Raw genomic sequence first — 27,805 nt, forward strand, 5'->3', positions numbered from 1 at the left:
ATGTACTGTGAGAACCAACCCTGACTGTTTCAGATGGAAGAGAATGAGGGCCTCTTAGGCAGTTTCTAAGTGCAGAGCAGTGGCCAGTCCCAGTACCTGAACCCTGTGCTTGGCAGAGTCTGATTCTTCATCAGCAATGCAGTTATTAGGTTCTGAAAGAATGGGCAGCTCTTGAATGAATGATAAATGTTGTCTTTTCTAGTTCAAGAAGCTAACCATTTTTACTTGAATTTTATACATAATCATATCCCCTTGTTTCTTGATGACATAAGGTATTGCACTTTCAAACGGTCACACTTGGAAGCAGCAGAGACGGTTTGCTGTAGTGACTATGCGGAAGCTGGGTGTGGGGAAGAAAGGCATGGAGCACCAAATAGAAGAAGAGGCCCAGCAGCTGGTGGAGATTTTTGCATGTGCAAAGGGTATGTGATATTAAGTGGTTGTTTTTACGGGTTTAAAATTTTGTAATCTCTTTTCTTAAATGTTCAGTGTTTTAATCCTTGTAAACCACCCAGAGAGCTTCGGCTATGGGGCAGTATATAAATGTAAATAATAATAATAATAATAATAATAATAATAATAATAATAATAATAATAGATGATGATGATGATGATGCAGGCATATGTCCCCAGTCCACAGAAATCTTTGTGTACTCTGAACATTGTGGGGTGGAATCTTGTGTATTTTACTTGTTTTCCAACACAAAAATAAATTGCCAAAGATCTCAGTTGTGTCCCATGCCTAGGGTGACCATGTGGAAAGGAGGACAGGGCTCCTGTATCTTTAACAGTTGCATAGAAAAAGGAATTTCAGCAAGTGTCACTTGTATGCATGCAGCACCTGGTGAAATTCCCTCTTCATCACGACAGTTAAAGCTGCAGGAATCCTGCTCTTTTTATCTGGTCACTCTAGTCTATTAGCCACTCAGCAGAGCTGTTTGGGGTGGTATGGAGCCTTTTACACACTAGTACCCGAAGAGGAGAATTCAGATCTTCTGACAGCCTGCTGTCAACAATTTGCCCAGCACTTTGCAGACGGAATCACTCACATCCGCTCTGACTTGGACACTATAGTTGATATAGACCTGGTGGATGTAACTATGGCACCTGCTTGTACAGTATTATTGGATACTTTTCAATTTGTACAGCCCAATGAAGAGGACAGGATCTTTGGAGAGGTGTGTGTATTAGATACTTGCCCTTCCTGGCTCATAAAAGCAGCCAGAACAGGACTGGCTGAGTGGGTAATTGGAGTGGTCAATGGCTCCCTTTGCTAAGGCAGGGTGCCAGCCTGCTTGAAGGAGGCAGTGGTAAGACCCACATTGAAAAGGCCCTCTTCGAACCCCACTGTATTGGATAATCACTGGCCAGTTTCCAGTATTCCATTTCTGGGCAAAGTACTGGTGTGCATGGTGACCTCCCAATTCCAGGGATTCCTGGATGAGACAGATGATCTAATTCCATTTTAGACTGGCTTCAGACCTAGGTTATGGTATAATAAACAGCTTTGGCCGCCTTGGTGGATGACTTATGCCAAGAACTGAACAGGGGGAGTGTGTCCCTGTTGGTTCTGCTGGACCTTTCAGCAGCATTCAATACCATTGACCATGGTATCCTTGGCTGTCTTACTGGGGTTGGACGTGGAGGCATTGTTTTACAGTGGCTCCATTCCTTCCTGGAAGGGTGGACCAGCAAGTGGTGCCTCAGCTCAACTCCATGGCCACTGGCCTATGGAGTTCCTCAGGGTTCTGTTTTGTCCCCCATGCATATACATGAAATCGTTGGGAGAGGTTGTCCGGAGTTTTGGGGTGTGGTGCCACCAGTATGCTGATAACACCCAATTCTATTTCTTCTTTCCACCTAATTCCAAGGAAGCTGTTTTGGTGCTAACTGGTGTCTGTCGGCGGTAATGGACTGGATCAGGGCAAACAAATTGAAGCTTAATCCAGACATGTCAGACGTACTCCTGGTCAGTCGAAAGGCAAATCAGGGAATCGGGATTCCGCTTGTGCTGGATGGGGTTATGCTCCCCCTGAAGACACAGGTTTGCAACTTGGGTGTACTCCTGGATTCAGCCCAGAGCCTGGATGCCCAAATTTTAGTTATGTCCAGGAGTGCATTTGCACAGTTAAAGCTAGTGCACCATCTGCGCCCGTTCCTAGAGATGTCGGACCTGGCCACAGTGACACATGCCCCAGTTACATCCCACTTGGATTACTTTAATGCTTGCTACGTGGAGCAGCCTTTTGAAGAGTGTTCGGAAACTTCAGCTGGTTCACAAAGCTGCAGCCAGATTGTTGACGGGGCTGTTTACAGGGAACATAAAACTCCCCTGTTAAAACAGCTCCACTGGCTTCCAGTCTGTTTCTGGGCACAATTCAAAGTGCTGGTCATGACCTATAAAGCCCTATACAGCTCAGTTATTTGAAAGATGGTATTCTCCCATATGAGTGTGCCTGTGCTCTGAGATCTTCAGGGGAGGCCTTTCTCTCAGTCCCACCATCATCTCAGGCACGCCGGATGGGTACGCGGGAGAGGGCCTTCTCAGTGGCTGCTCCAAGGCTCTGGCATTCTGTTGAGATAGATATACAGACAGATAGATAATTTTAATGGTGCTTAAATTTTGTGTCTTTTACTGTTTTAATTCTTATGTTCACTCCTCTGGAATTTGTTAGATATATGGAGCAGTATACACATTTTGTAAATAAATAAATAAACCTTACTTTTCAGGTCAACCACTTGACCCTTCCTTGCCCATCACTAATGCAGTCGCCAACGTGATTTGTGCTGTAACCTTTGGACACCGATTTTCTCTTGAAGATGAAAAATTCAAGAAATTGAGTGAAGGTGTTGATGTTGCTATAAAATTTGTAGGCAGCATATTTCAAGTTGTGAGTATCCTTTTTCTTTCTAACTGAGACAGGCCTCTGTCTTCGATCTATCTCCCCTCACAACATTCTGAAAAACTTCACAACTGTGGTTAGACTGTTGGATTTAGACAAATGAGATCAGAGGTCCAAGACCATCCTGAAATTGGGGTCCTTTCCTGTCTAATATGTAACCTAATTCTCACAACTACTGTAAAGACAAATGTGGTGAGGAGTAGGGGTGTGCTCCGCTCCAATTAGAATCAGAGAATCAGAAGCGAATTGGCCTGCTCCGCCTTGCCCAGAGGCGGAGTAGAAGCAGACCGTGGACACTTAGAAGCAAGGTGAACAGAAGCGCCCATAGACGGAGCGCTTCTCTTTCCGCGGAGCACTCCGATAGCAATTTTGGAAAATTTCGCCCATAGGATTGCATTGCGGAAAAGAATAGGGGATAAATGTGTTGTTTTTTAAGCAATCTTTCTGAAATGTCTTGTGCTTAGAGAGTCGTGGCTGGGAGTCATTTTGAGCCTACTCTCAGCTCTCTGCATGGTGCGGTTCACTTGCTAGAATTTTTGGGGAAATCGGGGAAAAAACAGCGGGAGAGGTACCTTTTTGAAGTGCTGAGAGGCAGATTCATGATCACATGATCCCAAAGTTGGAGGAGGGGATAGGCAAAATGGGATACTAGTAACTTGGGATACTGGGAAATTTCTCTTTCTTAGTCTGAACGGACTTTTCCCAGTGTTTTTTAAAACAGTAGCCCCACCAAATGCACAAACACAACCTGAAATCATATACTAAGCAAATCAATAACAGATAGGAAACACAGCACTGCTACCCACCATAACCTTGGCGAACAACTGAATAGATGTGGTGCAAGGGGATGAGGTCCCCTAGGGCATGTGGCCGTGCCCAGTGCACTCCTGCCCTTGGAGCGTCATCAGAGTCCTCCAAAGGTTAACCAGTGGAGAGAGACTAATGCCTATCATGAGTTGAAGTGGCAGGTCGCTTCTTAAAGACTGGTCCCTAGACAGGGCCAGTCAAATTGGCATAATAATAATTCCACCTCCCCCTGGGCACGTCCACTTCCCTCTTACTGGTAAAAGACAGATATAGCCTTTTAAAAATATATATTCTTGTTCTTTATTCAGCAACACTGCTGCTTTTAATTCCACCCCTCCTTTGTTAATTTATTTATTCAATTTTATATTACTTTATAAAATTTATAAAGTACTTTAGTAGGCAACACTCCTTTTTTTCCTCATTAAGTTGCCAGAGATCATAACCTCAACACATGTACCACAAACCACTAGTGCTGCTACTTAGGTGAGCAGTTCTCCTCCATTTGAACTGGTTTCCCTCCTTCATACCTAGGCCATTGCTAGACAGGGCTCTACCCTGGGCAATCCCTGAGATTGTCCCTGCGCGTTAACATGACACACAGGGGAACCCGGCATCAGGAAGGGATGATCCCCCGCTTGCCCCAGAATATGGCCCTACACTTTAGGCCTGCTTTTTCCACGGTCTTGGGCTGATCCCGAGAACACGGAACATGTGGGTGGGTGTCACGGTTTGTCCTAGCTCCTCGTGGTTTCTCACGATGAGCTTGGGATCACGCACGGGGTTCAGAGCTCCTCAGGAGCTCTGCACCCATTGGGGGTGTGGTGAGTGGAGCGGGAAAATTAAAAACCCTTACCTTTTGCGGAGGAGCACTCATGCGCTTCTTCCGCTTTAAAAACAAAAAACAAAATGGCGGGCATGACATCCTCTCCCTCTGAGGTTGTTGTGCACCACGTGTAAACAGAAGTGGAGATCTCATGATAAAAAGATCACGAAATCTTCACTCCTCCATTATGCTAGACCGTATGTCTAGCTGAGGCACCAGAGATGTGAAGGCCCCAGTGAAAAAAGGTTTTCTTTAAAACAACAACAATACCTCAGTTTTTCCATTGAGCAACTTGGATTTTCTGGCAGAATTTAAGCATCTGGTTATGACCTATAAAGCCCTGTACGGTTTGGGTACAGGCTACCTGAAAGACCACCTTTTCCCAATCCAGGCTGCCCAATTCTTAAGATGTTCTGGAGAGGTCCTTTCTTTGAGACCACAACCTTCAGAGTCATGTTTGGTGGCAACTTGAGAAACTGCCTTTCCGATGGCCACTCCCAAGCTATGGAACTCCTTCCCAAGAGAGGCTAGGTTCGTTTGTCCTTCCGTTTGCAGCAACATCTGCTTTATTCAAGAAGGCCTTTGGCCTGTAAGTGGATCTATTGGGATGGGTTCAGTTTGGTTCTAATTTTTTGTTTTTTTAATTTTAAAAATTCTGTAATTGTTACATTTTAAATGTTTTTCACTGTATGCCTGTAAGCCAACTTGAGTATCATGTTCTTGTAAAAATATTAGTTACAAATCAAGTAAATATATTTTTTCCTGGGAGATTTAATAGTAATTCTATTTATTTTGATGCTTTATCATCATTTTTTTCTTGATCTTTTTGAACCACTTTGAATAATTCGGAAAAAAGCAAGTTAGACATATAGTACATAAATGAATGTAAATTACTAAACATGATTAGATTTGACGGCCTTATAAGCCACTTCCAACTCTATGATTATATGATTGAGGATTCAGATCTCCAAAGAGTTCTATGGGATATACGTGGTCTCCTCACTAGGGGTGTGCACGAACCCCCCCCGATCCGCTTCTCTTCCAGATCCGCAATTAGCAGATCGGGCTGCTTCGCTCCACCCCGCTCCACCTATAGTCCGCTTCGCTCCGCTGTGGAGCTCCGGATCCAGATCGGAGCTCTGCTTTTCCCCCCATAGGCTTGCATTGAAATCCAAAAAAGTATACAACTTTATTTCTGTTAAAGTTAGAAACCTCAAGTTTGGCACCATGACAACCCCTTGGTTGTATATACATGCATGCCAAGACTCAAGCCAATCCCATCATCCCCTGATTTTTGGGGAAATTTTGAAAATCGGACACCCCATTTTCAGACAAGGACTGTTCTCCGACATTTTGACAGATAAAAAAAATTGAAGCGGGCACATCCACATTCATGGCAAGTTTCAAGCAGATTCCATCATCCCCTGATTTGGGGGGGCTTTAACCTCCAACGCAGCACCCCTAACCCCAATTCAAACAACCCTTTTCTATATCTCTGTCAATTTTCACATCAAGTTAGGCACCATGATAGCTTATCCATACATGCTTGCCAAGCCTCAAGCCAATCCAAGCATCCGCTGATTTTGGGGGAATTTTTGAAAATTGGACACCCCATTTTCAGGCACGGACTGTTCTCCGACATTTGACAGATAATTTTTTTTGAAGTGGGCACCCTCAAAGATGCCATCTAGATCCACAATCATGCCAAGTTTCAAGCAAATCCCATCATCCCCTAATTTTTGGCGGGGCTTAAACCTCTAACGCACCACCCATAACCCCAATTCACACCCCTTTCAATATCTCTGTCAATTTTCACATTAGAAATGTCAAATTAGGCACCATGACACCCCATGTAAGTATACACATGCATGCCAAGACTCAAGCCAATCCCATCATCCCCTGATGTTTGGGGAATTTTTGACTCACCCCAATTCACACCCCTTTTGATATCTCCGTCAATTTTTAACTTAGAAACCTCAAACTTGGCACCATGATAGATTATCCATGGATACACATGCATGCCAAGACTCAAGCCAATCCCATCATCCCCTGATTTTTGGGGAATTTATGAAAATTGGACATCCCATTTTCAGACATGGACTGTTCTCTGACATTTTGACACATAAAAACAATTGAAGCAGGCACCCTCACAGATGCCATCTAGATCCACATTCATGCCAAGTTTCAAGCAAATCCCATCATCCCCTGATTTTTGGCAGGGCTTAAACCTTTTAACTCACCCCAAATCAAGCTGCATGCTAGAACTACATCAATTTTCATGTAAGAAACCTCAAATTAGGCACCATGACACCTCATGTATGTATACACATGCATGCCAAGACTCAAGCAAATCCCATCATCCCCTGATTTGGGGAAAAATTTTGAAAATCGGACACCCCAGTATCTCAGGGATTTAAAGTAGAGGTGTGCTCCGCTCTGATTAGAATCGGAGAATCAGAAGCAAATTGGCTTGCTCCGCCTTGCCCAGAGGTGGAGTAGAAGTGGACCGTGGACCCTTAGAAGCACGGCGAAGAGAAGCGCCAATAGGCCGAGCGATTCTCTTTCCGCGGCACGATCCAATCGCCATTTTGGAAAATTTCGCCCATAGGTTTGCATTGTGGGGAAAAAGGGGATAACTGTGTTGTTTTTTAAACTATCTTTCTGAAACTTCTTGTGCTTAGAGAGTCGTGGATGGGGGTCATTTTGAGCCTACTCTCAGCTCTCTGTGTGGTGCAGTTCACTTGCTAGAATTTTTTGAAAAAATATGTAAAAAAAACCAGGAAAAGGTAACTTTTCGAAGTGCTGAGGGGCAGAGTCAACTCCCGGTCATGATCACATGATCCCAAAGTTGGAGGAGGGGATAGGCAAAACGGGTAACTTGGGATCCTGGGAAACTTCTCTTTCTTAGTCTGAACGGACTTTTCCCAGTTTTTTAAAACAGTAGCCCCACCAAATGCACAAACACAACCTGAAATCATATACTAAGCAAATAAATAACAGAAAGGAAACACAGCACTGCTACCCACCATAACCTTGGTGAACAACTGAATAGATGTGGTGCAAGGGGATGAGGTCCCCTAGGGCATGTGGACGTGCCCTGTGCTGAAGCTAATGCCTGTCATGAGTTGAAGTAACAGGTAGCTTCTTATGGCTTAGAAGCAGCTAATGCCTTTCATGAGTTGAAGTGAAAGGTTGCTTCTTAATCCCCCTCCCCTTGGGCATGACCACTTACCTCTTACTGGTAAAAGACAGACATAGCCTTTTAAAAAAAATTCTTGTTGTTATTTATTCAGCAGCACTGCTGCTTTTAATTCCACCCCTCCTTTATTTATTTATTTTAACACTTAATTTTAACTTAAATTTACATTTTACTGTTTTAACTCAGTATTTTAATCTTATATCAATTTTGCTGCGTGGTTTTATCCTGGTTGTGCTTTTTATACTGTATTTTGTATTTGTGCTTTTAACCTGTTGGTTGTTTTATCATGGTTTTAATTTTTGTGAACCACCTAGAGAGCTTCAGCTATTGGGCGGTATAAAAATGTAATAAATAAATAAAAATTATTTATTTATTCCATTTTATATTTACACCCCATAGCCCAAGCTCTCCTGGCTTTTCCTCTTCAGTGAAGTCAGGCAGGCTTTCATTGTGGTTCAACTCCTTATTGTTGTTGTTGTTATTATTATTGCTATTAATATTAATTAGTACTGCTATTATTAACATTATTATTTTGTTGTTTAGTAATGGCTGTGATCACAGTGCAGTCAATCAACTCTGAAGCAAGGATCACAAAGCTTTTTTCTTATCCTCGTAGCCTCCTAGTAGTTATGGGATGCAAAAGAAAAGGCATCTCTCTGTGCTTCTCCTGCCTCACAGGGATGGTTTGCATTACTGGCTTTGAAACTATCCTTGGCTCACTTCCTTGTGCCCCCAGAAATGTCTGCTGCCTGCCTGCCTTCGCTCCCTCCTCCCCTGCCCGCCTTGCAGGTATGATTTGTGTCTTGCTTTGACTCAGGGGATAAGTCCTTCCTGCGCTTACTTAGACTTTTGGAAGTTCCAAATACATTTTTCAAGTGTGGAAGAAGATTCATTTTTAGGTTTATCTCTACTCCCCAATTCATGGCATGTTGGGATTTCCTTTGAAATGGCCCCATTGAGCTTTCTGCAGCTTTAAATCCCTGAGATACTGGGGTGTGCGAATTTCATAAATTCCCCCAAAATCAGGGGATGATGAGATTGGCTTGAGTCTTGGCATTGGGGGGTTAATAGGGAGGGAGGGAGGGAGTTGAAGGGGGGTTTAGGGTTTGTGTTTTTTGTTGTGTATGTTTATGAGTTGCAGAGCACACGGGATCGGAAGAAAAATCAAAAGGGTAAATATGAATAAAAAAATTAAAGTATCAATGCTTAATGTTTAAAGGTCTTGGGGGCAGTCGTGAAAAGGAGGAGAATAGAACAAATGTTAAATAAAGAAAGATCTGATATAATTATGATGCAAGAAACACACCAAAAACTTGATGGCGTAAATGAAATACGGACAAAGTGGTCAGTTTATTATGAAAAGTCATTGGGGACATAAAAAAAATGGAGTAGCAATTTTGATTTTTAAAAAAGGTGGATTTATATTGAAAACTATAAAAAAGGATGATAATGGTAGATATCTTATGATAAAGGGACAAATTGAAAGTGAACAATATACATTAGTCAATTTTTATGCCCCCAATGAGAGACATAGAGAGTTTTTTATGGAATTATTTAAAGAAATAGAGGAGTTTAGGGAGGGGCATCTTATTTTAGCTGGGGACTTTAATATGGTAATGGATAATAGAGTGGATAGATCAAACCCCACTAATGTGGAAAAGAGAAATAATATTACTACATTGAATAAATTAGTAAAAGAAAAAGATTGTGTAGATTGTTGGCGTTTACTGAAGGGGTTGAATCCGGGCTTCTCTTACTACTCCTCAGTTCATCATACATACTCTAGAATAGATTATATATTGGTTTTAAAAGAGTTTGCAAGTAAGGTATGTAAAATGGAAATGGGGGTAATAAAAGTAACAGACCATGCATTGCTAAGTTTAGAGTTTACAGTTAGAAAGAATTATAAAGAAGCGTTGAGGTGGAAATTAAACACAAAACTTTTGAAGTACAATAAAGTGGCAGAAAAAATGCAAAGAGAACTGACAGAGACTTGGGAAATTAATGAGAAGGGAGGAACGTCAAGGGCAGTAGTTTGGGATACCATGAAGGCAGTAACAAGAGGGATATGTATTAGAGAACTGTGTAATTTAAGGAGGCAACAAATAGCAGAGCAGGAACAATTGGAGGAAGAGATTAAGAAATTGGAGAAAGATTATTGGCAATCTAAAAATAAATATAAATTAATAGAAATACAAGCAAAGAAAAAACAATTAGAAAATTTAAATTTAGAGGAAGTTCAGAAAAATTGAATATATATGAAAAGGGAGGATTTTGAAAATAGCAATAGGAATTCTAGATTGCTTGCCAGGCTCACACAAAAGGAAAAAGCTAGGAATGGGATAGGAATATTGAAGGATAAACAAGGGAATTATTGTCATATAATGAAGGGTAAAATAAAAAAATTTCAAGAATTTTATCAAGAATTGTATAAGGGAAAGGATACTCAAAAACAGAAGTTGGAAGCTTATATAGAAAAGTATATAAAGAAGGGAATAAAAATAGAACATAAAGAGTTAATGGAAAAGGTAATAACTCAAAGAGAAGTAGAAGAAGTAATTGAGAATCTGAAAGAGGGTAAATCACCGGGGGTAGATGGTCTAGGCTCAGAATATTATAAGGTTTTTTTAAAAAAAATAGTACCAAAATTATTGAAGTTGTATAACTCCATATTGGAAGGAGAAAGGACACTAGAATCATGGGAACATTCATTAATAATTTTAATACCAAAACCAGATAAAGATTTGACTGTCCCTGATTCATACAGACCTATTTCATTAATAAACCAAGATGCTAAGATTTTTTCAACTATTTTAGCAAGGCGGTTGAATAAATTTATAGAGGAATATATAGGGGAGGATCAATGTGGATTTGTAGCAGGTAGACAGATGCCTAATTTAGTGGGAAGGGTTCTAAAAGTAATACAGGTGATAAATAAGTCTAGGGTTAAAGCGGGAATTCTGGCATTGGATATTTTCAAGGCTTTTGACTGTTTGAGCTGGCAAGCTCTAAAGATGGTTTTAAATAAAATGGGATTCGGAAATAAATTTAAAGCTATAATAGAACAGTTGTACTCTCAAAATACAGCCGTAGTGGTAGTGAATGATGGTGTGATGGATAAGATATGACTAGCCAGAGGGACAAGGCAAGGATGTCCACTCTCACCGGTCCTATTTGTAATGGTAATGGAATTATTGGCGAATGCAATACGAGAAGATGAGGAGATTGAAGGAATAGGTAGTATGAAAAAAATTAAACTGAATATGTTTGCAGATGACACGTTGCTGACTATTAAAAATCCAGTAGAAAAGATGGGGAGAATTAAACAGCAACTGAGAGAATTTGAGGATGTTACTGGGTTAAGAATAAATTGGTCCAAATCAGAAATGATGTTGTTTAACTATACTAAAAAGGAAGAGAAGGATTGGGAAGGAAAGGGAAGAGAAATGAGAGTTAGGAATCAGATTAGATATTTGGGAATAAAAATTACGCAGAAGTTAGAGAGTTTAGAGAAAGAGATTTAAATGCGTTAAAAAAAGAGATTTTAACAAAATTGGAAAAATATAAAAGATTAAACTTATCCTGGTTTGGAAGAATAGCATTAATAAAAATGAAGATTTAAGCAAAGATTAATTTTGTGTTTAGGATGCTACCAATAAAAATTTCAGAATTAGAGATAAAAAGTTGTCAAAGTATTATAAATAATTATTGTAATGGTGATAAGAAAGCGAGGGTAAATAAAAGTAAATGGTATTTAAGTCAAAAAAAGGGAGGATTGGGTCTCCCAAATATTAAACTATATTATGTAGCTAACAGATTAAGACATATTGTGGAGGCAATTACAGGAATAGGAGAATTAGATTGGATGGAGGATAAAACTACAAGTAATATAGAGATTAATCTGGAGAATGTATTTTTTAGGGAAGGGAAAAAAATGGGTAGAAAGTATAGATAACCCGCTTTTGAGGTCTCACTGGGAAATTTGGAGTAAATATAAAGGGGAGCTGCTTCCGAGCAGCTCCCCTTTGTCACCGGTAATAACTTTGAAGAATTTCCCGGAGGAATTAAAGAGTAGATTAAGTAAAGTTTTAATAGAAAAAAATAAAATGAAATTAAGGGAATGGTTAAGAGGAATGAATACAAGAGAGGATATGGAAGAGGTCTTTAAAGATAAAAAATTAACTTGGTTAAATTATTGGCAATTAGAACAGTGGACTAAAAAGTGGGTAAGAGATAACGGAGATTGTAGAGAATTGACGAAGTTTGAGGAATTAATAGTTAAGAAAGAAAATGATAGGGAGAAAAGAACAGTGTTAAAAGGGTTGATGAGTGAAATATATCGAATATTGGTGGAGAAAGGGTTGATGGATAATTCAGGCAAAATGGTTTGGGAGACAGATTTGAATGTACAAATAGGACAACAGGGCTGGGAGGGACTATGGAAACAAAGAGCATTGAGAAATATGTCAGTAAGAATAAAAGAGAATTATTTTAAAATTATATGGAGGTGGTACCTAACTCCGGTTAGATTGAATAAGATAAATAATCAGCAGTCAGCAAACTGTTGGAGAGGATGTGGGGGTAAAGGAACGTATTTACATATGTGGTGGGAATGTAACTATGTTCAAAAATTTTGGAAGATGGTGTTTTTGGAGATTGAAGAAATTGTGGAAATGAAGATAGAACGAACACCAAAAGTTGCATTACTGTCACTATTTGAAGATTTAAAATGTAAAAAGGAAATCAAGGAATTGATAACGAATTTGCTGACTGCAGCAAGATTGATTGTAGCTAGGAATTGGAAGATTCAAGGGGAATATTCTATTGAAGAATGGTATAAAGAAATATGGGATATAGCTATTAATGATAAATTGACAAGTAATATTAAATGGAGAAGAGGTATAGCTAAATCAAATGATTTTGAAGGAATTTGGAAACAGTCCTAATATTTGTGTTTTCTAAAGGAAGTGGTAAACCACCAACAGAAGAAAGTATGAGATTTTGGAATCAGGAATGAGATCCCGAGGTGGGGGGTGCACTTGTATGTTAATTTTGATTATGTTATTAAGATAAGATACTATGTATTCAACATTTCAACATTATGTAGTATGTTGTTGTTTTTTCTTTATGAGAGTATTTTAGAAAAAAGAAGGGGGGAAAAAATTTTTAAAAAAAGAATTGGGCAGCCTGGATTGGGAAAAGGTGGTCTTTCAGGTAGCCTGTACCCAAACCGTACAGGGCTTTATAGGTCATAACCAGATGCTTAAATTCTGCCAGGAAATCCAAGTTGCTCAATGGAAAAACTGAGGTATTGTTGTTGTTGTTTTAAAGAAAACATTTTTCACTGGGGCCTTCACATCTCTGGTGCCTCAGCTAGACATACCAGTCTAGCACAATGGAGGGGTGAAGATTTCGTGATCTTTTTATTACGAGATCTCCACCTCTGTTTACACGTGGTGCACAACAACCTCAGAGGGAGAGGATGTCATGCCCGCCATTTTGTTTTTTGTTTTTAAAGCGGAAGGAGCGCATGAGTGCTCCTGCGCAAAAGGTAAGGGTTTTTAATTTTCCCGCTCCACTCACCACACCCCCAATGGGTGCAGAGCTCCTGAGGAGCTCTGAACCCCGTGCGTGATCCCAAGCTCATCGTGAGAAACCACGAGGAGCTAGGACAAACCGTGACGCCCACCCACATGTTCCGTGTTCTCGGGATCAGCCCAAGACCGTGGAAAAAGCAGGCCTAAAGTGTAGGGCCATATTCCGGGGCAAGCGGGGGATCATCCCTTCCTGATGCCGGGTTCCCCTGTGTGTCATGTTAACGCGCAGGGACAATCTCAGGGATCGCCCAGGGTAGAGCCCCGTCTAGCAATGGCCTATGTATGAAGGAGGGAAACCAGTTCAAATGGAGGAGAACTGCTCACCTAAGTAGCAGCACTAGTGGTTTGTGGTACATGTGTTGAGGTTATGATCTCTGGCAACTTAATGAGGAAAAAAAGAGTGTTGCCTACTAAAGTACGCGCACACACACCCATAGATCCCCCCCACACCAAATACATATCAGTGGTGCCTTGAAACCTCTAGCCAGAATCCAGTAATTGCAGTATTCAGAAGAAGATGCTAAATCCAGATTTTCACCAAATGAGAACCAAATTAATAATTTAGCCATCAAGAATAATCTAGAGAGTGAAGCTGAAGTGCTGATCCAAAGGAGCTGGTTGAGAGTGGGGTTGTGTTACCCAACGTCCTCCTTGATGATGACAGGATTCTGATTTTGTTTTCCTTTTAGCTGTATGAAATGTTCCCATCAATACTGAAACATCTTCCAGGGCCTCACAAAAATGCGATAGCTGCCTCTAATCTGTTGCTTTCATATGCAAAGGAGGAGATAAAAAAGCATAAGGAGCAACTGTCCTTTCATGAGCCACAGGATTTCATGGATTTCTATCTACTTCAGATGGAGAAAGTAAGTGTCTGCTTCTTATACAATGCTTTTGCTGAATAAAAGGGTGAAGTGTGAAAGAGCACCTAATCCAGATTAGCTGATCTTCGATGTAAATACCAATATCGCTCCCCAAATCATGCAGTGTCACAGCTACTCTTGCACATCTGCATAGAAGATAAATATTAAAATTCCATACTCACTGTCACAAATGCAGATTAGAACCTTGACTGCACACATAGGATGCATAGTCAACCGTTAAAGTGTATTGGTTAATCCTGGTACCTTTAAACACTCTACAGAGCTCACAACCAGGATTACTAAGGATGGGGGAAAGCGTGTTGTTGAGCATCAGGAATATGAAATACAGGGCATTAATTATTAGTTACAGGGCATTAGTTAACTTAGCCACAGTAGTGCATGCACTGGTAACTTCCCAATTAGACTATTGGAAGGCTCTCTATGAGCTTCATCACACCAGCGTTATACTGTGTAATCACTGTGAATTGTGTGCAAAGGACTCTGAAGTTTTGCAATTTATAATCTACTTTTATTGTGAAGTACTCCCATGCATCCTGCTTTAATTGCGCTTCTTAGCCAAAAGAAGTGAAATATTTTGGTGCGCAGAAAGTTCGGTTCTTCCGTTTATGCGAAAGCACATCGCTCAATCTGCAACATGTATTTTCACAGCTCATTTTTAATCCGGTGTTCTGTGGGTGTGTTTTTAGAGGGTGGAATTGCTGACAAAAGAAAGGAGGGTGTTTTGTCTCCAGTGGGTGTTTTTAATTGCCTTCCTTCTCCTACTTCCTCCATCTTAACTCTTCCATTTTCACTTTAAAAGAAATGTGGGAAATGCACCCTCCTTGCCAGCAGCACCCTCATTTTTAAAGTTAAAGAGATCCAAATTGGCACAGTGGTAGGTTTTAAGGAGAGCTTTCAGCATGACAAATTTGAACCAGATTGGGTCATCCATTTATTTTTAATGATTTTTTAAAATTCCTCCCTCAAATCCGTTGGAGCTTATAGTCTGCTAGTGTGGAGGTACGTAAGATTGCATTTCCATTCCTTTGAACATCCAAAGCTGTGCATCTTCAATTAAATTTACTTTACTCAAAAGTAAATCCCATTGATTTCAACTGCTAGCATGACATACTGCCCCTTGGTCTGTGCTTGGAGGGGAAAGAAATAGTGGGAAGGGGGGCTGGAAAGATTTCTCCTCTTTCTGCACCCTTTGCCTAAGGAGGAGCCACAGAGGGAGGGAGCCTCCAGGCAGGGTTAGGGGAACGGCTGTAGCCTAGGCAACATGTATTAAAATCGTAGGTAGGGATTCTTTGACTTCCTTGCCCCCCTTCACCGTTTCTCTCCCCTCCAAGCAAAGACCAAGGGGAAGCATGTCATGTTAGCAGTTGAAATCAATGGGATTTACTTTTGAGTAAAGTAAATCCCCTAACCCTGCCTGGAGGCTTCCTCCCTCTGTGGCTCCTACTTAGGAAAAGGGCACAAAAAAGGGAAAATCTTTCCAGCCCCCCCTTTCCTTCCATTTCTCTTTCCTACCCCCTTTTATCTCAGATCTAGGGGGTGTCAGGCCCAACTCCCAGCTGAGGAGAGTGGAGGACGAGCAGCCACAAAGCATGTGGTGTTAAACCAATCATGGCTCCTTCTCTTGGAGAAGCGGGAAAGAAAGCGAGCCGGTGAAGTGGTGGTGGTGGTGTGCATGTGTGCTTGCTTGCATCTTCAAGTTCATGAACTACAGATGTGCTGGTTCCCTTACTCAAAAGAAAATCCCACTGATTTCAACTGCTAACATCACATGCTGGCTTACCTTTGACGAAACCCCATTGAACCGAGAGAGTCTTACTTCTGAGTAAACACATATAGAACTATGCCCATACACATACAGATCATGGAAGAGGGGAGGGAGGTTGAACAGAGGGGGAGTTGTCCAACTTACAACAACCAATAAACTGTAGGGGGAGGTACAAAGGAGATCAGTAGGTGAGGCCACAGTGAAAACAACAAAGTGTGAGTTAACCTCAGCGGGGTAACAGCAATGTGCTACAGGAGAGGTGTAAGTTTGCAAATTTTCATATGGTATATAAGCACTATATAAACAAAGTGGGATAATTCGAGGGAGAACCACAATAAAAGGGTACGTGGGATGAAGGCCTACGTGGGGCTTCCCTTGATGATGACTCAGAAGTTGCAGCTAGTGCTAAATGCAGCAGCTAAACTGCTGACTGATACATCCCACAAAGACCATATAACAGCAGTCTTAAAAGAATTGCACTGGCTGCCTATACGTTTCTGTGTTGGTAATGTTGGTAATGACATTTAAAGTCCTAAACAGCTTGGGACCTCGATACTTGAGGGAGCGCCTCTCCCTATGTTAGTTCTAACACCTATATAAGCCTACCTGAGAATTGAGATTCTTGGAGGAGTCCTCCTCCACATCCCACCAACACAAGACATACGCTATGGTGGGGTATGGGAGAGGGCTGTGGAATGCCCTCCCCATGGAGGCCCAACTAGCACAGGTGCTGCCTTCATTTTGACACCAAGTAAAGACATTTTTTTAACAATGGTTAAATTCACCAAGCTTGCACATTGTTTTAACTATTTTAATTGGTTTTACTGCTTTTAAATTCTATACTGATTTTAGCTTGATTAATGGTTTAATTTGTTTTTAGCTGCGTATATTTATTGTTTTATACTGTTTGCATGATTTTATCTGTACGCCACCTTGAGGTCCTAGTGATATATGTAATAATATTTTTTCATCAAGTATAACCCTAATCCAGACATCCTCACAGGCAGTAAAAGATGCAATCTGCACATGAGTGCGTGCATCTCACAACATTCAACTATGAGACATGATTTGCTGTAATCTAATCCATGAGCAAATGTATTTGCATTATGAAGCCTTAGCCACAGATGATCTAAAAGAAGCTAGCAAGCTTAAGTTTTAAATCGCTTTAAAGGGGGGAAATGTTAGCAGAAGTCTCTCCATTTTTAACAGGAAACTGTAAAGTAGCCATCAAATTGCAGGCAAAATGTCATAATGTCATGTATGCGAAAATATCTCGTGTGCATCCTTGCATCTGTCTTATCTAATATAAACAAGAGCTCCGGCTCCAGTATTCCTGTGTCAAAGTTCTGTAACTTACAGTAGGGCCAAAGGTATTGTTTATAGAACTGAGAGAATTGTTTAGCATAATTAGCTATGCCCCAGTGTTATGTTCTGATTGGTTAATGCTGCAACAGGGCCCTGCCCCTTGCAAGCTCAAATACTGTACTGTATTCCCCATGTCTTTTGTCTGATTGCTCCCTTTGAAGAGACCAGGCCTTGTTTACTAATCAATAAAGCGCTTTTGAACCCTCTGTCACTGGTGGAGTCGTGTTTAAGGGCTGTTTGGATTTCGTCCTTGGGTGAAAAGAACATTGATCTAACACTTTGACAGTAAGAGTTGACACAGAAAGTAAGGAAGTGCTGAAGGCCTGCCTTTGAAAACGGTCCGGAAACTGGTACAACTGGTACAAAACAGGGCAGCATGTTTATTAACAGGGACTGGCCAACAAGACCACATCACGCCAGGCCTTTTCCAACTTCATTGGCTGCCAGTCCAGGTCCGGGCCCAATTCAAAGTGCTGGTATGAATATTTAAAGCCCCAGATGGCTTGGGGCCAGGCTATCTGAAGGAACACCTCCTCCCATATCTATCAGCCCAGAACCTAAGGTCATCCTCACTTCTCTGTGAGGCCCTGACAAAGGAAGTAAGGCAGGTAACTAACAGGAGGAGGGCCTTCTCTGCTGTGGCACCCCGGCTGTGGAATGAGCTCCCTAAGGAGGTTTGCCTGACATCTACACTATATTCTTTCAGACACTAGGTGAAGACCTTTTTATTCTCTCAGCATTTTAACAGTTTATAAATTTAATTTTAGCTTTGCTGTTTTAAATTTGTATTTCTGCATGGCTGCTGATTTTATCCTGGTTTTGCTTTTATATTGTATTTATCCCCTATGCTGTTTAACATATACATGAAGCCGCTGGGGGAGGTCATCCGGAGTTGTCGACTGAGGTGTCATCAATATGCGGATGATACCCAGCTCTACCTTTCCTTTTCATCAAACCCAGGTGAGGCAGTGGCTGTTCTGAACCAGTGCCTGGGCACGGTAATGGACTGGATGAGGGCTAACAACTAAGACTCAATCCAAACAACACAGAGGTACTGATAGCGGGTGGTTCATCTGTCCAGCGAGGTGATGTTTGCCCTATCCTGGATGGGGTTGCACTCTCCCTAAAGGATCGGGTCCATAGTTTGGGGGTGCTCTTGGATCCAGAACTGTCACTTGAGGCACAGGTGAACTCAGTGGCAAAGAGCACTTTTATCAGCTTAAGCTGATATACTAACTACGCCCTTATCTGGACAGAGATAGCCTAGCTACAGTTATCCATGCTCTCATAACCTCTCGTTTATATTACTGCAATGCATTATACGTGGGGCTGCCTTTGAAAACGGTCCGGAAACTTCAGCTGGTACAAAACAGGGCAGCCCGCCTACTAACAATCTGAAGGAACGCCTCCTCCCATATGTACCTACCCGGACCTTAAGATCATCTACAGGGGGCCTTCTCCATGAGCCCCTGCCAAAGGAAGTGAGGCAGGTGGCTACTAGGAGGAGGGCTTTCTCCGCTGTGGCACCCCGGTTGTGGAACGAGCTCCCCAGAGAGGTCCGCTTGGCGCCTACACTGTACTGCTTTCGTCGCCAGCTGAAGACCTTTTTATTCACTCAGTATTTTAACACTTAATTTTAACTTAAATTTAAATTTTACTGTTTTAACTCTGTATTTTAATTCTATATCAACTTTGCTGTGTGGTTTTATCCTGGTTGCGCTTTTTATACTGTATTTCGTAATTGTGTTTTAAACTGTTGGGTGTTTTACTGTGGTTTTAATTTTTGTGAACCGCCCAGAGAGCTTCGGCTATTGGGCGGTATAAAAATGTAATAAATAAATAAATAAATAAATAAATAAATAAATAACAAGAACTGGACAGCGAGTCCATATCACGCCAGTCCTTTTACAACTTCATTGGTTGTCAGTCCAGGTCCGGGCCTGATCCAAAGTGCTGGTACTAACATTCAAAGCCCTAAACAGCTTGGGGCCAGGTTATTTGAAGGAATGCCTTCTCCCATATGTGCCTGCCCGGACCTTAAGATCATCCACAGGGGTCCTTCCTCGTGAGCCCCTGCCAAAGGAAGTGAGGTGGGTGGCTACAAGGAGGACGGCTTTCTCTGCTGTGGCACCCCGGCTGTGGAATGAGCTCCCCAGAGAGGTTCGCTTGGTGCCTACCGTGTACTCCTTTCATCGCCAGCTGAAGACCTTTTTATTTTTTCAGTGTTTTACCACTTAATTTAACTTAAATTTAAACTTTGGTGTTTTAATTCCATAGTTTAACCCATATCAATCTTTGCTGTGTGGTTTTAATCCTGGTTGTGTTTTTTATATTGTATTTTGTATTTGTGTTTTTAAATTGTTGGTTGCTTTTATGCTCTTCATGGTTTTAATTTTTGTGAACCACCCAGAGAGCTTCGGCTATTGGGCAGTATAAAACTGTAATAAATAAAATAAATAAAATTTCATATCATATTTTTATACTGTTCATTTTATACTTTGAATGGATTTAATTTTTGTGAACTGCCCGCGGAGCTTCGGTTTTAGGTGGTATAAAAATGCAATAAATAAATAAATAAATAAATAAATCATTGTAAATTAAATTTCAACATCAGAGCAAGAATGACCCCAACTCTACCTTTGACGAAGAGAACCTGGCTCAGAACATTCACGACTTCTTTATCGCGGGAACAGAGACAACCACCACTTCTCTGAGATGGGCACTTGTCCTCCTGACAAATCATCCAGATGTCCAAGGTGAGAGAGAGCTATCCCATAGGAGCAAAGGACACTCTTAATTCCTATCATGTCATTCTTTTAGGGCACAATCCTTTACATTTTTAGACTGAAAGAAAAGACTTACAACTGCCAGCATGGCTTGCTAGGGAATGCTGGGAGATGTATGACTTTTTTTCTAGTGAAAATAGGATTGTCCCCCTAAGAATCATAGAATCATAGAATAGTAGAGTTGGAAGGGGCCTAAAAGGCCATTGAGTCCAACCCCCAGCTTCATACCTTTCAAACGCTATGAGGATGCTTTTAAACCTCACATTTTGCCTTATCTCTATCAGTACCTCCTAGAATGTTCCTTGTAGAAATGAAACTTAGTTATAAGTAAAAGAGTTCATGATCAGAGTTTTAGAAGACCTGAGGAGACTGAAATAACCTGTGGGGTATCTATACGGAGTTTTTACCTTGGTTCTACTACAGGCCCAAGTCGATCGTGTTAGATGACAAACAGCCCTCTTATAGCTAGTGAGGCGTTACTTGCCCAAAATGTTTGTTTCCCCCAAACACATTTTGTGATGGATTTTCCCGTCATTGAGGATTCAGGGCAGTTTTGGAGTCCGTGTGACCTCAGTTGAATTCAGCACAGACTGATCGAAAAAGCACTGATTGACCGAAGGGAAAGTTGCGTGGAGCAGGGGTGAGGTTGAGAGCACAGGGCTAAACATGCCTACCCAGCATAGGGGGCAAGTGCCTGTTGTTTTGAAGCTTTATATGTGCACAGAGACATCCTTTCACTGCTACGGAGTTGAGCAGAAGGAAAAATTAATTACTTTCATAGCCCCAACATTAGTCACTATTTGCTATGCATTACGGCCCTGTAACTGATCCTATGAAGTTTCGGGGCAGGATCTTCCACATTCATTCCTGCCCAGACATTGCAGTGTTTGTCACACTGTGATGTTGCAGGATTATGAGGGGAATCAGCAGTGACAGGAGATTCATGCAGAGGAACAGACATCATTGATACATGCTTAGGGGGCTCAAGGAACATTTTGCACCTCTTCACCTTGCCACCTCACGACATCTGCTGCCTGAGGTGTCTGCTTCATCATACTCTATAGCAGGGCTATACCTGCTGTAATGGTCTGACAATCTATACTAACTTCTATCCTCCTATCCCATTCCACATCTGCTCAGTGTAAAACTAGAGAAAGTACATGGGCTACATCGTAAGTGTGTTTGTCAGTGTGTATCAATCAGCCTTCTTTCAGAGGCCAGAGCCAGCCCAGTCTACCAACCATTAGCACAAAATACAAAATCACAGCCTGAATAAAACTGACGATAAAGAAGAGTGACAAACTAAGTACTGGAGGTCATAACACTTCTGTGAGACATAACATAGTTTAAAAGTACTGTACTAATCTTCAACGTTTCCAGATTTATTCAGACCTGGAACTTACCTTTAGCCTAAACATGCATTTGGGGGACCAAGTTCTTATTTCTTTTCCAATGTATCTCTACAGTAATAGCACTGCTCTTTTAACCAATCCTACCTCAGGCTGTGAATCCTAGCCCAGCTATGTTATAGTCAGTGCTAGGGTCGAACTAAGATGGAGAACTAGGATGGAGAAACCCAGGTTTGTATCCCCACAGAGTGGGGTGACTTTACACCAGTCTGTATTTCTCAGCCTAACCTACCTCGCAGGGTACTTAGGATGATTGATGTTATGGGAGAACCACCTATGGTGGACTTAAGCTCCTTGAAAAAATGTTGGGATATAAATGTAATAAAATGATGTTATTTCGGGTTCATATGAAATGATTTCATGTAGAATAAACATCTGCCAATGATTACTTAAGCTTTCAGAAATAAATAGTAATATTCAAAAATAAAGCTTCTATTTCCGTCATTTTCTTCAGATAAAGTCCACAAGGAAATCGAAGATGTTTTCGTTTCTTCTCAATCTATCTCCTATCAAGATCTAAAGAAAGTCCCCTACACTAATGCTGTGATTCATGAGATACAGCGATCAAACTATGCCTTCTTTTTTGGGGCCCCAAGACAATGTTCAGAGGACGTGAAGCTGGGTGGTTTTCTCCTTCCCAAGGTACAGAATATAATGACGGCTGCAGATGAATGCACTTTAAATGATTTTAAGTTAATTATTTAATGGATTTATTTATTTCACTTTCATACTTCCCAATAGCTGGAGTTCTTTGAGTGCTTTACAACCATTAAAAACATAAAACAGAACACATTAAAATACAATACACAACTTTAAAAGTTTAAAAATATTGTGTTAAAAAAACCACACAAATAAAGCCTAGCAACAATGCAACAATTTAAATTAATGCAGTTTTAAAACAAGCTGCACACATCCCTAGGGATCCCTTAATACTCGTGAGAAGTTTCAGGTGAAAAAGTTTCACAATCATGGTGCTGTGGCATGTTGGACAAACAGACAGATAGACACATCCACATTGTTATTGAAGAGCACATGATATTTAGGGGTGAACTGAAACACCTCCTCCGAGTTCTTCCCCTGCCCTGTGCAGGTTGCGAACAGGAAAGGGACATTCTGATTATATTCAAGGTGGGTGCAGAAAGCATTTGAAGTACAGATGTGCTTCCCCTGGGGCAGGAAAATGCTGCTACACCGGATGTCTTCCTTCCCCCCCCCCCAACTGCACCCCGTTAAATGTAAAACCTCAAAGCAACAGCTCTGGCCTTTAACAGAGCCTTTGATGGCTAAATGGCAGCTCGTCTTCCTCTTTTCCCCTTTCAGTAGGGGTTCCGCAAGGCTCGATGCTTGGCCCGTTGTTGTTTTCTTTATACATGTTGCCCTTGGGTAAGCTTATTCAATCTCATGGCCTCCAATATCATCTGTATGCCGATACTACACAATTATATCTTTCATCTCCGGAACTGTCTCCTGATGTTCACGATCATATCTCGGCATGTCTCTCAGATATCTCAGCCTGGCTGCTTCATCGTCGTTTGAAACTTAATATGGCAAAGACTGAATTGCTTGTTTTTCCTCCTAAACCTTCTCCTCATCTCTCATTCTTTCTTACTGTCAATGATGTTACGCTTACTCCAGTCAATGAAGCTCGTAGTCTTGGCTTTATATTTGACTCCGCGCTCTCCTTTATTCCTCATATTGAGGCAGTAGCTAAATCCTGTCATTTTTTCCTGTATAATATTGCCAGGATTCAATCATTTTTGTCTGTCTCTTCTGCCAAGACGCTTGTTCATGCGCTGGTTATTTCTCGGTTGGACTACTGCAACCTTCTTCTCTCTGGCCTTCCTTCTTCTCACATCAGTCCGTTGGTCTCTGTCTACCACTCTGCCGCGAAGATCATCTTCTTGGCTCGCCGCTCTGACCATGTCACTCCACTTCTGAAATCTCTTCATTGGCTTCCAATCCACTTCAGAATCCAATATAAACTTCTCCTGTTGACCTTCAAAGCTTTTCACGGTCTAGCTCCTTCCTATCTCTCCTCTCTCATCTCACACTATTGCCCCGCTCGTGCTCTTCGCTCCTCTGATGCCATGTTTCTCGCCTGCCCAAGGGTCTCTACTTCCCTTGCTCGGCTTCGTCCCTTCTCTTCTGCTGCCTCTTACGCCTGGAACGCTCTTCCAGAACATTTGAGATCTACAAGCTCAATCGCAACTTTTACAGCTCAGCTAAAAACTTTTCTTTTTCCTAAAGCTTTTTAAACTTGATGTTGCTCGGACTTTATACTGTTAGTTTCACCCTACCCTGTGCCTGTTTACCCTACCCAGTACCTGTTTGCATTCCCTTCCCCTCCTTATTGCTTTACTATGATTTTAGTAGAATGTAAGCCTATGCGGCAGGGTCTTGCTATTTACTGTTTTACGCTGTACAGCACCATGTACATTGATGGTGCTATATAAATAAATAAAATAATAATAATAATAATAATAATAATAATAATAATAATAATAATAATAATAATAAATCCACCAGCCTGCACACTGCCTTGTTTTAATTGGATTTAACTGTTTTAAAATTTCATATTGGTTTTAACATATTAATGGTTTGATTTGTTTTAGAATTGTATATTTATTCTAATTTATATGTGTGATTTTATCTGTAGGCCACCCTGAGGTCCTTGTGATATAGGGTGGGATATAACTGTTCAAACAAATAAATAAATAGGAGCTCTGTGCCCCGTGACTGGCTCCCAGCTCCTTGCAGTTATTTGCAAGGGGCCTGGACAAACTGGGACGGTGGGCCACACTTTCCACGTTCTTGGGATCATCCCGAGACCATGGAAAAACCAAGAAAAAGGAGTAGGGTGATATATAAATGTTTAAATAAATAAATGTTTCCCTATTGAAAGCACCATCCCAGGGCAGCTGGACCTCTTGCTCTGGGTCTTTTCTTTTAACAGGAGGGTGGGAAGAAGCCAGTCTGCTTACCTGCCATTGCTGGCATCAGGAAGTTTTTTTAAAAAAGAGAAGGGGGAATCGATGTGCGGCCCTCAGTACCATATTTTGTCAAAGAACAACTTAAGCTTAGGCCTCAGCTAAATGAGGGGGGGTAGAGGGCGACGATCTTGTGATTTTATGATCTTTTAAAGGAGACAGAGCGCACGAGCGCTCATGTGCAAAAGTGAGTATTCTGTAAAAAAATTAATTTGCCCGGTCAACCTACCCCCGATGGGCACAGAGCTCATGATGAGCTCTGTGCCCCATGCTTGGCTCAGGGATCCTCGTGATTACTTGCATGGAGCTGGACAAAAACACGACGGCGGGCCACACTTTCCGTGGACTTGGGATCATCCCAAGACCACAGAAAAAACAAGAAAAAAGGGTAGGTTGATATCACGGGGAAAGGGAGGGATCATCCCTCCCTGCTCCCAGGATCCCCTGTGTGTTATGTGAATGCACAGGGACGATCCCGGGATAATCCCCAGGATATCGCACCATCTAGCTACACCCTTAAATAGCCCCTCAGAGAACCAATCCCAAGTGAGTCCTCAGTTCCAAGAGAAATATGTGTGGTCGCATTGCTTAGCACTGGGAAAGTGAGGAACAATCCTGAAAGCCGCTCTTCTCGATACATTCCCAGTCCGTTATTTCTTTCTTGCAGGGGACCCTTGTTATTCCAGACCTGCGCTCTGTTCTTCTGGATCCTAAGCGATGGGAGACTCCTAAAGAGTTCAACCCAAATCATTTTTTGGACAAGGATGGAAATTTTGTGACTAGAAAAGAATTTCTGCCATTCGGAGCAGGTAAATGCAGAAATCTAAACCTGCTTGTGATTTGTACACATATTTACTGAGTTGTTCCCAGGAGACATCATATGACTTCATTTCAGGCAAGCCTAAAACCATCCCACTTCTTTTCATTAGATATTGAGCTACCCTAAATGAAGTGATTAATCCACTGTATCCTGTTCTGCAGGGCAGAATTCAGATCTGAGCGCTACACTACCAGCTTTTTCTTCCCTGCTTTTACTCTACATAATGTGTAGGTGATGCCTCCCAGTGGTGGGCAGAACGGAAGTGGAGATAGGCTGGAGTCACAGATGAAGTGGGTGGGGCAAAATACCAAAATTGCCACTGCAACCTCCTCCAGCTAGTACTTAAAGCCATATTAGGAGAGCCGTTTCAGTCTTTCAGAATGGGGAAAACAGCAGACACTGGGAAACCACAAAAACATCAGAGGAAATGGGCTGGGGACTTCTGGGGACACCTGGAGGCCTGGATTGGAATCAGGTGGGCTGGATTTACCCCTTGCCCTTCAGTTATGCACCTCTCCTTTAAATGGAGATACCGGAAATATTCAGCAGGCTTAAACATATTTTTTTATTATTACTTTATATCCTACCTTTTTTTTTTCTTGCCAGGAGCCAAGGTAGGTTTATTTCAATGACCAGCCACGAGTCAAGGCGTTCTGCTGAATGCTTTATTGCTTTAGTGTTTTATTGCCAATTACCCAGCCATAAATCTCTGGCCAAGAATGCAGGAGGGAACTGCTGCAGTTTAAGAAAAACACAGTCCTTTAAGTAAAGTCCAATAGTTCTAGCCAGAGACAAGTTCTGAAGTGCAAGCCTACTGATCCGGGTCGAAGAACCAAACAGAGGGTGCTGGGGTCAAGGAGCCAAGAGCAAGCGAAGGTCAAGTCCAGTCCGATATCAAGAGCCAAGTCAGTCGTCCAAAATGCCAGGGATAAACGTTCAAGCAGAGTCAATCAAGCCAGTCCAGGTCAGGAAACCAAAGTCACAGACAAACGGTAAGGCGTGGGGCACAGTAGCAACCGGAGGAACGAAAGGTGTTTGCTACAGTGGACCAGCGGTCAGATTTCCCCTTTTCAAGCCCTGCCAGCATGACCCCACCCAGCTCCCAGCTGTGCCTCATTCCCCTTACTACAGCTCAGCGTTTTCTCCGTGCCTGTTCTGCAGGCGCGTACTTCGCCTGATCCCCTGCCTTTGTTCTGCCCTTTTCCTACGTCTCCTTTCGCGGGGGCTGGGTGGTCGAACCACCTCCGTCTCTGACTCAGCCTCAGGAGAGGCAGGCAGAGGGAGTGACTGACTGACCCGTGGCTCCTCCACGGGGCCTGCATCCTCCTCCATTGCACGACTCCCTTCCAACTGTGCACCGGTCTCTGGTCTGGCTGTGGGGGAGGAGACACCCTCTACTACTTGTAAGTTTGCCTCCTCTTCATCTGAGGAGGCTTCCTCGAGTGCAATCCTAACAGTTTACCTAATCCTCCTCACCTGCATTTTATTCTCAAAACAGCCCTGTGAGGTAGGTGAGGCTGAGAGTCAGAAACTGGCCCAAAGTCACCTGGTCAGCTACATGGCTGAGTGGTGATTAGAACCTGGATCTCCCAAATCCTAGTCCATCACTCTAACCACTACACCACACTATTCCACACTCTCTCCTTCTGCCCTCCTTCCAGAGTAGTGCCCCATTTCAAGCATTTTAGCGTTTGAGGGTATAGGGTGGGTGTTCCTTTCTCAGATTCACACCTAGTTCCTGATCAGGACATATTACTCACTCATTGCTTTTCCCTTATGTCCTCCACAGGGACTCGGGTGTGTTTGGGGGAGCAGCTGGCGAGAATCGAGCTCTTCATCTTCTTGATTAAACTGCTGAGGAAATTCAGGTTTCAGCTGCCGGAAGGAGTGAAAAAACTCAGTCAAGATCCTGTCATGGGGCTCACATTCCAACCCCCACCTTATAAAATCTGTGCTGTTCCTCACAGTAACTCATCGTAAACAGATAAATGCATTTAAAATGGCTTACTACTGTAAATTACTCCCTCCTTACTTTTCAGTTATTAGGGATGTGCTCCGCTTCTAATTGGACCGGAGAAGCAGGAGCGGAGCGGGGGGCTTCGCCTGCCCTTAAGGCGGAGGCGAAGAGGATTGGGGGGCCGGCGGAGCGTGGCGAAGAGGATCGAGGTGAAGGCGGATCCTTCGCCTCGATCCGGAGCTCCGCGGGAAAGGTAAGTGGGGTTTACCGGGCCCTGCCGCTGTCACTGTCGCCCATGCGGTGACAGCGGCAGGACCCGGTAACCCCCCTCCCCGCCCTCCTCTCCCTTACCTGCCTCCGTCCGTGGTCCGTCGGCATCTTCAATTGAGCCCGCGGTTCCACCAGGAACCTCTCCCTTGGTCCTTTACCGAGCTCTGCTGCTGGGACTGCCTTGAGTCTTGGCGTGCATATGTATCCCTGGACAAGCTATCATGGTGGCGAGT

At 42.3% G+C, this 27,805-nt stretch overlaps 1 protein-coding gene across 1 annotated transcript; it reads left to right on the top strand.

Annotated features, from left to right (window-relative positions):
* LOC134402424 (cytochrome P450 2J5-like) lies at window positions 1–27,325 on the top strand. Its single transcript, XM_063131853.1, has 8 exons — window positions 1–7; window positions 273–422; window positions 2,731–2,891; window positions 14,019–14,195; window positions 19,958–20,099; window positions 21,993–22,180; window positions 25,193–25,334; window positions 27,135–27,325. The coding sequence occupies exons 1-8, from the start codon at window positions 1–3 to the stop codon at window positions 27,323–27,325; spliced, it is 1,158 nt and encodes a 385-aa protein (XP_062987923.1).
* The last annotated feature ends 480 nt before the right edge of the window (window positions 27,326–27,805 follow it).

Source organism: Elgaria multicarinata, chromosome 8, assembly GCF_023053635.1.
Source record: "Elgaria multicarinata webbii isolate HBS135686 ecotype San Diego chromosome 8, rElgMul1.1.pri, whole genome shotgun sequence".
NCBI classification, from domain to species: Eukaryota; Metazoa; Chordata; class Lepidosauria; order Squamata; family Anguidae; genus Elgaria; species Elgaria multicarinata.